This window comes from Artibeus jamaicensis, unplaced genomic scaffold (assembly GCF_021234435.1).
Source record: "Artibeus jamaicensis isolate MK-2021 breed Jamaican fruit bat unplaced genomic scaffold, CSHL_Jam_final scaffold_660, whole genome shotgun sequence".
NCBI classification, from domain to species: Eukaryota; Metazoa; Chordata; class Mammalia; order Chiroptera; family Phyllostomidae; genus Artibeus; species Artibeus jamaicensis.
The window spans coordinates 1,952,459-1,967,037 of record NW_026522052.1 but is presented as its reverse complement, the minus strand read 5'-3'; the positions used below and the strand labels follow the sequence as shown (position 1 = coordinate 1,967,037).

At 48.0% G+C, this 14,579-nt stretch overlaps 1 protein-coding gene across 7 annotated transcripts in view; it reads left to right on the top strand.

Moving 5' to 3' along the window:
* The window catches only part of GRAMD1B (GRAM domain containing 1B), a 160,091-nt gene that overhangs the window by 27,705 nt on the left and 117,807 nt on the right, over positions 1 to 14,579 (top strand). For all 7 annotated transcript variants that reach the window (XR_008390501.1, XM_037138301.2, XM_037138300.2 and 4 more), the window contains exon 2: positions 4,299 to 4,376. Coding sequence is in view for 6 of the 7 variants with exons in the window: in XM_037138301.2 (XP_036994196.1) it covers positions 4,299 to 4,376 (78 nt within the window). In the remaining variant the exon portion in view is untranslated. The remainder of the gene's footprint in view (positions 1 to 4,298; positions 4,377 to 14,579) is intronic.

The window sequence follows — 14,579 nt, the reverse complement described above, 5'->3', positions numbered from 1 at the left end:
TTATTGCTTCCACTCCACCATCTGAACTGTTTTCTAAGCAACAGGAAGGCCAGAAGGGGGCGCCAGAGGTTGGTTGGTTCCATTTTTCTTTCTGAAGTACAGGATAGGTTGGCCTCCTGGGGTTCTGATTTGGAAGTCAGCAGTGCCATCTAGTGGGATAATTTGCTAATATCAGTTCAGAATTATTTTTCTGAAACTGGGAGATCATCATTTAGTTCTGGGATCCTCTGTATTAGCTTCACTTTGAGTTTTGATTGCCAGAGGGAGGGTAGGTGAGAAGGAATAAGCAGCTGGAGTCAGGGGTGCCCAACCCCTGGGCCGTGGACTGGATGCAGCCCAGGATGGCTGTGATGTGGCCCAACGTGAGACTGTAAATTAACTTAAAACATGAGATTTTTTGTGTGTGTGATTATGTGTCACAATGTATTTATTGTGTGGCCCAAGACATCTCTTCTTCTTCTAGTGTGACCCAGAGACGCCAGAAGGTGGGACGGCCCTGGGAGGTCGGGTCTGATCTCCCCCTTGGAGAGGCATCTGCTGATGCTGCGGTTCGGGGCTGGCCGAGCCCCAGACTCCCCACCCTGTACCTCCTGCCACCTCTCACAGGCGCTCCCCACAGCCTAGACTGCGCCTCCTCTCTGGATGCTCGCCTCTGGAGCTGCATCTGTTTTGAAATTTGAGTTCCAAGACTTCTGCCAAGATCGAGGCGTAGATGGAAACACTTTGCATCCTCGCACAACCAAATCTAAAAACAACAAAGTTTTAACAACAGTAAATGCAACCAAACCACACAGAAAATCGAATATGGAGTCTGAAATAACGAACCGCTCAGCTAAACCGGTGAGGGGGCGAAGCCAGCAGCAGAGCGGTTGGGCAGAAAAGATCCCCCGACCTGGGCAGTACACAGGCAGCTGAGGGCGCAGATCCCAGGTGTGAGCTGGCTACGGGCAGAACCCAGGGAAGAGATGCGGCTGGCTGTCTGCAGTCGGTCACGCATTTGCACGCAGATAAACCAGTGAAGAGGCGAGCATTGAGACAGATCGCGCAGGCCCCGGAGGCTGGCGCAGGGCGGTGGGCTCACACATTTGCGCTCAGATAAGCAGGCAGGGGTGAGCAGTGAGGCAGACTGGGCAAGCAGAGAGGACCACCATTGCTCCCTCTCTAAACCCTCCCCCACATACAGCGTCACAAACCAGCAACCTGGGTGGCCCTGCCCTGGTGAACACCTAAGGCGCCTCTCTTCATATGTAAGAGGCGTGGACAGATCAAAATATGGCTCAAGAACAACTCAAAGCCCCAGAGCCCATAAATCTAAGTGACAAAGAAATAGCAAAACTTTCAGATGCACAGTTCAAAACACCAGTGATCAGGATGCTCACAGAGCTGGTTGATTTTAGTCACAAATTAGAAGAACATATGAAGGCTAAACTAATTGAAATGAATGGTAATGCACAGGAAACCAATAGTAACGGAAAGGAAACTGGGATTCAAATCAAGGGAGCAGACCAGAAGGAAGGAAAAAATGACCAAACAGGAAAATATGAAGAAACGAGAATTAAAAAAAATGAGGACAGACTTAGGAACCTCCAGGACATCTTTAAACACTCCAACATCTGAATTATAGGGGTACCAGAAGGGGAAGAGGAACAGTCACGAGTGGAAACCTTATTTGAACAAATAACAAAAGAGGACTTCCCCATTCTGGCAAAGGAAATAGACTTCCAGGAAATCCAGGAAGCTCAGAGAGTCCCAAAGAAGTTGGACCCAAGAAGAAACACACCAAGGCACATCATCATTACATTAGCCAAGATTAAAATGAAGGAGAGAATCCTAGAAGCAGCAAGAGATAAGGGGACAGTCACCTACAAAGGACTTCCCATCAGACTGTCAGTGGATTTCTCAAAAGAGACCTTACAGGCAAGAAGGGGCTGGAAAGAGGTATTCCAAGTCATGAAATCCAAAGACCTACATCCAAGATTGCTCTATCCAGCAAAGTTTTCATTTAGAATGGAAGGACAGATAAAGTGCTTCTCAGATAAGATCAAATTCAAGAGTTCATCATCACCAAGCCCTTATTATATGAAATATTAAAGGGACTTACCTAAGAAAAAGAAGATAAAAAAGATGAACAGTGAAAGGACAGCAAACTCACAGTTATTAACAATCACACCTAAAACAAAAGCAAATTAATAGGACAACTAGATCAGGAGTGAACAATAGAAATGAAGATCACGTGGAGGGTTAGCGACAGGGGAGTGGGAGAAGGAGAAGGGGGGAGAAGGTACAGAGAATAAGTAGCATAGACGGTAGGTAGAAAATAGATAGGGGGAGGGTAAGAATGGTATGGGAAATATGGAATATAAAGAACTTGAGACGTGTTCATGCACTAAAGGGGGGAATGGCGGGGGAGGGGTGTGCAGGGTGGAGGGGAACAGGGGAGAAATAGAACAAATGTAATGGCATAATCAATAAAATAAAAGAAATACAGTATAAAAAAAAGAAATTTGAGTTCCGTTTTCTGTGGGTTGCCTGCTGTAGTATAATCCCACGTTGCAGAGAAGAGGGTGCTTGATGCACAGAACAGGTCGACAACACGGAAGGAGAGTTATGTCATCAGAAGTTTTTACTGGGCAAGTGTGCGAGACCTGGCAAAGGGGAGAGCACGAAGGGCCACACCGCAGCAACTGCGTGGCAAAAGGTGCCCTGTGTCAGCGTTGTCACAGGGCCGTCCAGCCTCTGGTGTCTCTGGGCCACACTGGAAGAAGAAGAGTTGTCTTGGGCCACACATTAAACACATTGTGTCATGTAGTCACACAAAAAATCATAATGGTTTAAGCGAATTTACAATTTTGTGTTGGGCCACGGGTTGGACACCACTGTAGAGTGAATGTGGAGAAAGGGATTGTGTACCTTCTTAGTTCTTACCACACAACTGAGGGCTTTGTGTGTGGTGCTGTTCTGGTGCCTTGTTTGAAATTTTGAAATAAGTTGCTTCTCAGTTCATTTACTTCTTGCTAAAGGAACAGAACATCCGTGCATGGTTACAGCTGTAACCACAAAACCCCAGTACTCCTCTGATTAGGAGGGCAAGGCCCTGGAGCAGCGCCACCTCCCCAGGGCGAAGGCTGTGCTGCGCAGCGCCCCGCCCCGCCCTCCCCGGGGCTCCGACCCCAGGAACGCGCCCCAGTGCGTTTCTCTGTGGTGGACGATTCTTTCAGAACAAGGAAACAGTTTTGGTTCTACTGGAGAACCAAATGGGAATTCATTATCAAAATCTGTGCAAAGCAAGGGTTTGCTACCTTTTTCCTTAACAAGATGGGGGTGAATATATTAGGCTGTGGGTATAATGGTTTCACGAATTCGGCTGGGCCTTCTTCTGCCGTTAGAGCAAAACAGCAGCCATAAATAGCATGTGATGAATGGATTTATAACTCTGCAGTTTGAATTTCATGTAATTTTCACATGTCATGAAATGGCTTTTTCCTTGGTTTTTTTTTTTTTCCCCAACAATTTAAAAAGACAAACACCAAAAAGAAAAGACCAAAAGGCAGATACTACTTCCAACTCAGTAGGCTGCACCAAACAAACACGCCGCTGCAGGCCTGGCCTTGGGGGCTGTAGTTCGGGGACTCCTGATTAGAGGCCTAGAGTAATTAATAATGAGCAGTTAATAAAAATGATGTGCACATACGCTCGTGTTTCGTATTGCAACGCAGGTGAGCAGCTTTTCTCTGTCCGGGTCAGGAGTCAGGTGAAGGGCTGTTGGGAGCCCGAGGCTCCGCCCTCCAACCCCGCGTACCCTCCCCCCTTCAGCCCGCCCTGGAGGCACCGAGGCAGGTCAGCTACCCCCATCCCATCCAGTCTTCAGTCCTCCCGGAATATCCCTTCCTTCCAGACCTCTTCTTCCCATCCCCGCCCGACCCTCCCGCAGTCTACAGGGCCCGAGGGTCTGGTGAGGGCGAAGAATGGGATGACGGTCCCGTCCTGGAGGGGAGAGGCCCAGGCGCGGAGGGTGCTGGAGCCGCGTGCTCGATCAGCTCCTGCAGCCAGGGGAGAACCGGGCCAGGCTCTTCCTCTTCGCCTTTAGGTCTGTCAGGTGGGGTATTCACCAAATTTGTGTCATTTCTCAGGTCCCCTGAGGTCAGTACACCCTCTGTGCAAATTGACTTGACACAGGAACTTGTATTTAGAAAGTTTTGTAAGCCCGTTTCTGTGTCAAGTGGAGCCTCAGTGAGCTCCCCCCGGGGTTGGGAAAGAAGTTGGGCACTAACGGTCGGCTGTATCCTGTGTCTCCGCAGCAGCCAGCAGAGCAGCCAGCAGAGCAGCCACGACGATGATTCCAGCAGGTTCCTGAGTCCTCGGGCACAGGAGGAAAGGTGAGGGCGGATGAGGGGGTGGGTGACGCAGCGGAGGCGTGTCTCCAGTGAGCGAGCCGTAGCTGGACGACTGCAGGGAAGTGGGAGACCGCTCAGAGACCGCTTCCAGGGCAGGGACCCACGTGAAAGGAACAGACCTGCAGGCTCTGGTGTACGGTAGGGGAGCAGCACGATGGGCAATCCAGGGGGGTGGGCAAGACCTCAGAGTGGCCTGGGGACTGGAGATCCCCCCTCCAAAGGTTGCCGCGCAGTGTGGACTGGAGCGGTGGAAGCTGTGTGTGTGGCTCCCAGGGCAGCAGAAGGCCAGGGCCCCGGTGGTTGCAGGTGTCAGGGGTGAAGGGGGAATGAGGTGGGAGGCACGGCGCACAAAGAAAATAAAGAGGCTCCCAAACGCTCCTCTGAGGATTTGAGGGGTGATCGTCCAGGCCTCTGGCCATGACTGTCACCGCCGAGGGCAGGGCGCCTTGCCCGAGCTGCTGTGGCTCACTGGGAATTCAGAGGAAAGAAGCCTCGGACACGGGGGTCAGAGGGGAGCTGAGGACCCGCTGCTGCTGCCCGCTGCTCCCCTGGTTGCACGTCCTGTGGGGATCCCTGGAGTTTAGGAGACGAGTGCCTGTGGGGGGAGAAGAGGGGGAAGGGAAAGGGAAGAGGGAGAGTGTGTGCTGGGACCTCTGTTTTCAGGGGCCTTAAAGGCGGAGAGTTTAGGGGAGGATTTCAGTATGATACTCATCAGCCTTATGCTGATGTGCCAAAATGAGATTTATTCCCCTAACTTCATCTGTCCTTGGGTGTGGCTGACAAATGGCTCGGATTGGATTTCTGCGATCTGTCTCCCAGAAGAGAGTGAGTTAAGCTATTTATGCCCTCTGGTCAGGGAGAAGTGCAAAGCTCTTCCTCTTGGGTGTCCCTGGTTAGGGCAGGTAGGACTTACTGGACTGCTGTGAAGTGCTGCTGTCTCACTCTCCCCATTCCACTGTCTGCTGCCTGGCCTGGCTCGTGGGGGACAGCCAGCCCCTGTCACGTGGTGCTGAAGGACCCGGGACAGAGCTCTGTGGTTGCAGGTCGGGCTGTGCGCAGGGGACCTTGGTTGCATTGATGTTAGAGAAAAGGAGGTCTTACCTGGCGCCCCATAAGGCTCCGTTCTTGGTCTGGCTTTGACTACCATTTTTATCAACCAACTGGATGAAAACCAGAAGGTGCTTTTACTTCGTTATCAAACTCCTGGCAGACACATAGCTGAGAGGGAATAGAAAACGCCAGGACAATAGAACTGAATGTAGTATTATTTCAAATAGAACTATGGGTAGAAACAAGAAGACTTTCATGTTTAAAGTCAATGTGCTGTTACATGCTTATATTATACTTAAGTTGCATATTTATAAATTCATATGAGAACATTTCCCAAGTGGCAGGTTGTCACTGGGGGCCAGCAGTGCCCAGCAGTAATAGCATGACAGGATTTCACATGAAAAAGGATTTGGGGGTTTTATTTATTTGCCAACTATGAGCCAGTAATAGGACACAAGTATCAAATGACCTTTGAAAGTCCGACTTCATTAACAGCAATGTGTTGGAAGAGATTAAAAAGAAAAAAGTTTCACTGTGGTCTGTCCTGCTTTGGCCATATCTGTGTATTCTGTCCAGTTCTTTACCAATGGCTATTGATAAATTAGAGCCCAGAAAAAAGCGATGAGGGTGATACAATGTCATTATAAGGATCGGTTGAGGGAAGGGGGCTTAGCCTGGAAAGGAGAAGGGCAGGGTGACTAATAATAGCACTTGTTAAGTGTCTGAAAGCCCAAGAACTTGAACCAGAGGGACAGATGTTACATGGAGAAGGGTTTCAGCCCGGGGTAAGGAATGGCTTTTCCATGATGAGATTGGATCTTCACTACAGCGGAATGGGCCTTGCAAAGCCATGACCTGGCCCCTACACAGACGGGTTCAAGCCACAGCTAGCTGGGGCATCTAAAAAGCATTGTCCCGGGGCCAGAGGCTGAGACCTCTGGAACCCTGCTCCCTTCATTTAGTTTATGAAGTTTTGTGAGTTCTGCCCTAGCTCTCAGTTGTTTTTTGTTCATAGTCACCAAAAGGAACAGTTCAGCTCATCAGTTTAGACAGGAAAGGTGTGGGGTCCCCAGGGAGCAGAGACACTTGTTCAGATATGTAATCAGGTCCCTGTGGCAGTTCCCTCAGTCTCCAGAGTGGCCTACACTCTCTTTTCAAAGCTTTCTGAGTTTCAACCACCACACTCTCAAAATTAGCAAGGGCCCCAGAACGCCCCTCACAGGAGTCCCTTTCCTGTGTGTGTGTGTGCCAGGCATCCACTGCAGTCTTGAAAAAGGTCCACGTGACAGCAAAAGGGGGAAGTGGCTCCACGTGGCATCCAAACCTGAGGGCTGCTGAGAACTTCCTCCTCATTCACACCATTTTCTGTCCCGAGGGCAGGACCCCTGGAACCACGGCGGGGCACTTCCTGAGCAGCTGCACATGGGGGAGAAGGGCTGATTTTTTGGGACATGGGGCTTAGAGAGAGGAATAACCCCCCCACCCCCGTTTTCCAGTAGAAAGCAAAATAAATCTAACTTCCCAAAGTATGTATATGCGTGTATGTGATCCTTCTAGGTAAAGTCAAGGATTCACCTAAAAAACATTAGTTCCTAGATTCAGCCCAAACTGGAGCAATTGTCAGGGTTTCACAAAAGCAGGAACTTTCAAACAAAGCCAGAACTGCAGGAAAAAGGAGCTGTTTTACTAAGGGCTGTTTATGTAACAATAACTCGTTTCAATGGAACATTACTGGTTAATGTAACAATATGAGTTTCAGTAGAACACGGGCTCAGTTCACCAGGAAGCCAGGAGGCCAATTAGTGTAGGGGAATTGAGACCTGGGCGGGGCTGGGGTGTAACGGAGCGCCCAGGCCGGCTGCCTGCATCACATATTCACTCCTGCCCACGGCGCGGGCCACACACCTTGGTGAAGGAGTGTCTGCTACAGGGAGCCTGGTGGAGTCTGGGCTGCAAGATGGGCAGGAGCTCACCGTCCACTGACGGGCACTGTGGTGGATGGGAACGTGTGAAAGAAAGCCCTTAAGACAGACCAACTTAGCTTTGACTTTTACTGTGCCTTTTAAAAAGCAACGTCCTTACTTTTCCTCCACCATAGGTTCCTCGTTTGTGGGAGTCTCTTCCTGTGAAGAGTAAATGAGACAACATGTGTAAGGTGACTGGCACCTAGTGAGTGGTAGCTGATTTTGGCTGTTGTGAGATCTGCTCAGTTTTTAGCAGATCCGTACTACTCTCTGCAAAACGTCATTTCAGATACTGAGGCTACCTGGGCTGGCGTGGTGTTTCTCCTCGGGGGCCTTACTGCCTCGTGGTAAGAAGTAAAACGTGTTATCATGACGTGCAATTATAAAACTGAGGAATTTGTTTACTAAAGTGCCTCAACCTGTGCAGTGAGTCTTGTATACACTTTGTAATAAAATCCTCTCACCAGCCCTGTCAAATAGATGCTATTATTGTTTTCCTGTTAGAGTTTAGGAAACAGACTCAGTGGAGGTACAAAGTTTGCCATTCGCGTGTGTGCGCACACTGTGGGGGACTCCCTGGTTCTTGAGCATTTAGCAGTTTTGTAGTAAATCTTTGGGATAGGACGTATCTTCCTAGACACCAGGCAGGCAGCAGAAAAAAACAAAGTGGTTGATACACTTAGGTGTATCAGAAGAAAACTGTAGTTTTATTGTTTTTTACATACCTCTGCCTGTTAGAATGCTGTACATTATGTTATTAATGAAAAATTTAATAAACAATTTAATTACAATTAAAAAAAACTTGCCCAAGAGAAACAGGCGCTCCGCAGGGGGCAAAGGTGGGGGGAGGCCTGGGGCGAGGGTGGGGGAGGGGTGGCTTCCAGAAGGACCCCGGCCTCTGCTGAGAGCTGCAGGCTGAGTGGCAGTTTCTGTCGGGGCGGCAGTGATGTGAGCTGTGAGCGGGGATGCATGAGACGGCAGTTCATGTTCAGGAACTGCAACTACTTCAGTGTCGCTGAGGGTTCGGAGGGAGGAGGTGCCCAGGTGGCTCCCAGCCAGTGTGTGAGAAAAGTCGCTCTGGTCCTGGTGTGGAAGATGCATTTCAGGGGCAAAAGCCAGCTACAGATAGGGATGGAGGGGGAGCCCGTGGCAGTTGTTGGCCCCTTCATTCCCACATTGAACAAGTATTTGTTGTGCACCCTCCCAGTCATTGAAGTTACAGCTGTGATCAAGGTAACCATTGTCCCTCCTTTCACAGTGCTTACTTTCTAGTAAGGGGAGATAGATAATAAACAAGAAAACATCAAGCAATAATAAGTGCTGTAAAGAAAATGAGCTCCGGCTGGTGTGGCTCAGTGGATTGAGTACTGGCCTGTGAACCGAAGGGTCACCAGTATGATTCCCAGTCAGGACACACGCCTGTGTTGTGGGCCAGGCCTCTGGTTGGGGGCCTGTGAGAGGCAACCACACATTGATGTTTCTCTCCCTCTCTTTCTTTCTTCCTTCTGCTGTCTCTAAATATAAATAAATAAAGTCTTTTAAAAAATGAAAGAGGCTGACGCCTTGGACCCGAGCATTTTGAGATGACGTTGGGTGGGAAGGTGTGACCAGATGTGGTGACATGTAAGCTGAGGCCACGCGGGCACTGCATTGTGGTGGAACAGTCAGGATGGAAAGAGGTGGATGCCCCGGCTGGTGTGGCTCTGGATCGAGCGTGGGCTGCGAAGCAGGGTCGCTGGTACCTGCCCGGGTTGTGATTGCGCTTCCGCCGCATGCTGCGTGATCTCGGGCAAGTTGCTTCGCCTTTGCGCCTCACTCTCTTCGTCTATAAAATGGGTTAAATATAGTTCATACCTCCTAGGGTTGTTGAGGAGTGATGGGTAGAAGAGGACCAGTACCTGGCACATGATGAGTATTATATATGTGCTTGCTGTTATTATTAATATTAATATTATATTGTTGATTATTAAAATATTTGCTAAAGGAGAACTTTAAAAAATATATATATATTTTATTGATTATGCTATTACAGTTGTCCCATTCCCCCCCTTTATTTCCCTCCGCCCTGCACACCCCCTCCCACCCACATTCCCCCCTTTAGTTCACATCTGTGGGTGGTACATATAAGTTCTTTGGCTTCTACATCTCCTATACTATTCTTAACCTCCACTGCCTATCTTCTACCTGTCATTTATGCTTCTTATTCTCTGTATCTTTTCTCCCTCCTACTCCCCCGCTGATAACCCTCCATGTAATGTCCATTTTTGTGATTCTGTACTTGTTCTAGTTGTTTGCTTAATTTGTGTGTGTGTGTATGTTTAGGTTTGGTTGTTAATAGTTGTGAGTTTGTTGTCATTTTACTGTTCACAGTTTTGATCTTCTTTTCCTTAGATAAATCCCTTTAACATTTCATACACTAAGGGCTTGGTGATGATGAACTCCTTCAACTTGGCCTTATCTGGGAAGCACTTTATCTGCCCTTCCATTCTATATGATAGCTTTGCTGGATAGAGCAATCTTGGATGTAAGTTCTTGCCTTTCATGACTTGGAATACTTCTCTGTAGCCCCTTCTTTTTTTTTTTAATATTAAATTTTATTTAGTTACTTTTCAAGTACATTTTTTTTATCTATTTCTCACATCCCACCCCACCCCCCGCCCGGTCTCCCCCCTCCCTCCCATCCCCCCCCCCCCAGTCCTCATCTCTGTGTCTTTCATACTTGTTCCTCAGAATCCCTTCCCCCTTTTTCCCCCTTAAGTTCCCTTCCCTCTCCCCTCTGGTCGCTGCCCACTTGTTCTCTATTTCAGTGTCTTTGTTTTTATTCTGTTTGCTTGTTTGTTTTATTCTTTAGCTTCCTGTCAAAGGTGAGATCATATGGTATTTGTCCTTCAGTGCCTGGCCTATTTCACTCAGCATAATGCTTTCCAGTTCCATCCATGTTGTTGCAAAAGGTAGGAGCTCCTTCTTTCTCTCTGCTGCATAGAATTCCATTGTGTATATGTACCACAATTTTTTGCCCCTTCTTGCCTGTAAGGTCTCTTTTGAGAAATCTGCTGAAGGTCTGATGGGAACTCCTTTGTAGGTGACTGTCCCCTTATCTCTTGCTGCTTCTAGGATTCTCTCCTTCATTTTAATCTTGGCTAATATAATTATGATGTGCCTTGGTGTGTTTATTCTTGGGTCCAGTTTCTTTGGGACTCTCTGAGCTTCCTGGATTTCCTGGAAGTCTATTTCCTTTGCCAGATTGGGGAAGTTTTCCTTCATTATTTGTTCAAATAAGTTTTCAGTTTCTTGCTCTTCCTCTTCTTCCGGCACAAGGGGGAGGAATTTGAAGGGCAGGAATGGTGGTGTATTTAATTTAGACATGTAGAGTCTAAACTCCCCATGGAGCATGTAAGTGGAGACATGCTAAGTGTGGGGGCTAAAAAATGGGGTTAATACATTTTCTCCCATCTTCTAACTTCTAGCTGGACTAATAAATTAGGAGACAGATTGACGGGAGAAAATCAGATTTTAATTTCTGCACATGGGGGATTTGCATATGCATGAAAATTCCAAAGGCAGTGAGGGAACACTGGGCATCTATGACCTTTGGGACAAAGGAGAGAAGGAGGGAACAAGGTACCAGGTTTCAGAAGTGAGAGTGGGTGGTTTAGAGGGAGTTGAAGAAGAGCAGGAATGCATGTGGCGGGCACATTCTTGCTGGGCAACTCAGGAACAGTGGAGCAAAGAGGGTATCTGGATAACAGGCCCCTGCCTGAAGCCTTCCTGTTTACCACACTTAGTTCAAACTAGGCTAAGGGGAATATCCTAGGACTTCCTTTCTGAAGTGGGTTTTCCATCTGAATCTCTTGGATGGGAAAGCAGGGGGGATCTTTTATTTCTTGATAAGCGGTTTAAAATAAATATCTCAAAAGGCAGCTTCAGTGTGGCTAAACTTTGGTTCCCTACACCAGCTGTCCCCAGCCTTTTTGGCACCAGGGACAGGTTTTGTGGAAGACCGTTTTCCCATAGATTGGGGGGGGGGGGGTTTCAGGATGGTTCAGGCACATCCCATTTATCATGCACTTTATTTCTATCATTATTACATTGTAACATATAATGAAACAGTTATTATATTAAACATATAATAACTGTTTCATTATGCAGAGTCAGGGGGAGCCCTGAGCTTGTTTCCTGCAACTAGACGGTTCCACTGGGAAGTGATGGGGACACCGACACCAGAATGTGTTGCTTATGTCCAGTCTAGTCCGTGATCTCGGTTTGGCTGCTGTCACTGCAGAAAACCTGCTTCCCATAGACAGGATGCGGGAAATGGAAGCAGGCTCTTCGGTGCTTTGGTGGCAGCCTCAGGTTATTGCAGCTTGACTTTAATCCAGAACGTATGGAGATTTGAAGTTGTCTCAAACATCCTTTTAAGGCCACTGTCGTTTGCAGTCTCAAGCAGTTGATCCTCTTTTAGCAAATGGACAAAGTCGATTTACCCGGCTCATTCACACATGGTTCGTGGGTCCATTCCTTCCGTTTCGGGGGTCTTTTGTGGTTGGAAAGTCATGTTCAACGTCTTTTGAAAGCTGAGACAGCTTGGGGAGAGAAGGCCCTGGCTCAGTCTTTTTCAAAGTCTCTGCTGTTTGAAACATGTCGAAGATCCCGATTGATGTTCACTCGTTGCCCCCATCGTTCTAGTTTGGCTTTGAATGCAGCCTCTTTATGAGCCGACTTGAACACAGTTGTCGTTCTCCCTGAAGGGACAGAGTGAGTTCATTGAGCAGGTTGAATATGCCACACAAGCAAGTTTTGCGACCCATTCTGTGTCACTGAAGTGTTCCCCTAGTGGTGACTGTCTTTCTAAAAATCTCTGGAGGAGCTCTTATAACTCAGAAACTCTGGCCAGCGATCCACCTTTAGAAAGCCCCTCACTTCTGTGTGTGAGAGAGGACATGTGCTCTGTGTCCATCTCCTCACAGAGCTGTGTGAACAGACATGAGTTAAGGGCATGCACTTTCATGTGGTTGGTAATTTAATAACATCCTGCAAAATGTTGGTAAGTTCAGGTGACATTTTTCGGCTAGCCAGCATTTCTCTACGGAGGACACAGTGTGTAGACTCCCATTCAGAAGCGACCTCTTTGACCCGAGTAGTGAAACCAGAAAGCCGTCCAGTCACGGCAGCTGCTCCGTCCGTGCATATAATGATGCAAAATTCAGTTTTCCTGATATGTGATTGTTCAAAGATTTGAATAGTTCTGCAGCTGTGGTGTTGGTTGGCAACAAAAGTGCACATAACGTATCCTCATGCACATCCTCCTGAAAAATATATCGCACAAAAACAAGCATTTCATCAGTTCATCTAGTTCTGGCGTGAGCTGAAAGAGGAACATGCACCACCTTTTGAACTGCAGCCTTTCCTGAAAGTTCATGCCAAATGTCCTTAGCAGCAGGATCAACTAACTCTTCAGCAATAGTCAAGGGCTTCTTAGTTTTGGCATGCGGTTAGCCACCAAGATTGATGTTCTCAGTGCAGACACATTTGTAGAAATGGTGGCCTTCAATAATTGCTCCTGTTCTTCATGTTCACATTTTTTTCTTCTGGAAAACTCCAAAGGCTTGTCTTTTAATGCAGGGTGCTTGGTCTGCATATAGCGAAGCAGTTGTGAAGGTTTCGTGGCTTCGTTAGCCGGGTAGCCGGTCAGCACATGATATACAAAGCAGGCTTGCAGAATGCCAGTCACCTGTTGCAATAAACCCATAATCTAAGTAGGACTGTTGGTATTTTCTTTTAAATGCAGCTTTTTTTCGTAGTCAGTCTCAGAGTCTTCTGCTGCCTCATCATTAAGTCTTTCCCCTTTTCAAAGAAACTCTCCAGTAACATTTGGTTTTTACTCACTGTGGCTGGGCTTTGGTGTGGGCTTACAGACCTGTGACAGAGGCAAGTGCGCAGTGCAGGGAAGAGGTGCAGGCGGGGGCAGTGAAGAAAGTAATGGGCGGGCCATACGCCGACTAAACAAAGTGTCGGGTTCTCACTTAAAGCCTGCTGCCAGAGGCAGCTGTACACTTGAAGTACATCAACTCGTCTGCCACTATAAAGCCTCCCACCAGATGCAGCTTAATTGTCACCTGCCACTCACCGATAGGGTTCTGATATGAGTCTGCGAGCAACTGATTTATTATGGCCTCTGTCCAGTCAAACCTCTCTGCTAATGATGGTCTGTATTTGCAGCCACTCCCCAGTGCTAGCATCACTGCCTCGGCTCCACCTCAGATCATCAGGCGTTAGATTCTCAAGGAGCGGGGAACCTAGATCCCTCGAATGTGCAGTTCACAGGAGGGCTCGCACTCCTATGAGAATCTAAAGCCCCACTGATCTGATGGGAGGTGGAGCTCAGGCAGAAATGGGGGCCATGGGGAGTGGCTGTAAATACTGATGAAGCTTCACTCACTTGCCTGCTGCTCATCTCCTGCTGTGCAGCCCGGTTCCTAACCAGCCACAGACCAGTACCGGTAGTGGTCTGTTGCCCCTGGGTTTAGAGACGCCTGCCCTACAGCACTGAGCAGTTGGCTATACCTGTCTGGAGCTCAGGAGACAGGACCAAAGCTGCCTGTTTGGACATGAGACTGTAGTTGAGGTAAGAGTCTTGTGATTAGCAAAGTTCAAGCAGAGGTAAAGGGAGGAAGAATTAATAATAGACTGATGACAAGATAGTGAAGAGACTGAAATATCACAGAAGTAAGACAAGTTGAAGCGAGGGTGGAGACAGGTAGGACGAGAACCAGAGGAGACCTTCTGCAGTGGCAATTAGGGGCCATCAGTGACCTGAGAGCAGTTTCACAAGAGTTTGTGAGGACAGTATCTTCTTTGTGAGGACTGGACACAGGGAATCCAGCTCATGCTAGATGTTTGCCTGGACGAAGAGATGACACCTAGTGGAGAAGCCCAAGGTGACTGGGGACAATGTGCATTTTAATACAGGACACACAAGCACTTTTTAAATCTCTGAAGTAGAAACCTGAAGGTCAAGGATGAAAAAGTTTCAGAAAGGACATCATTCATTCATTCACTCAACAAACCACCAATGATGCACATGTTCTCATCGAGTTTTGTCTGTCAAGGTGACCATATTAACACAGCTGAGTGGATGACCGAGAAGATACACACTCGGATATGTGCATTA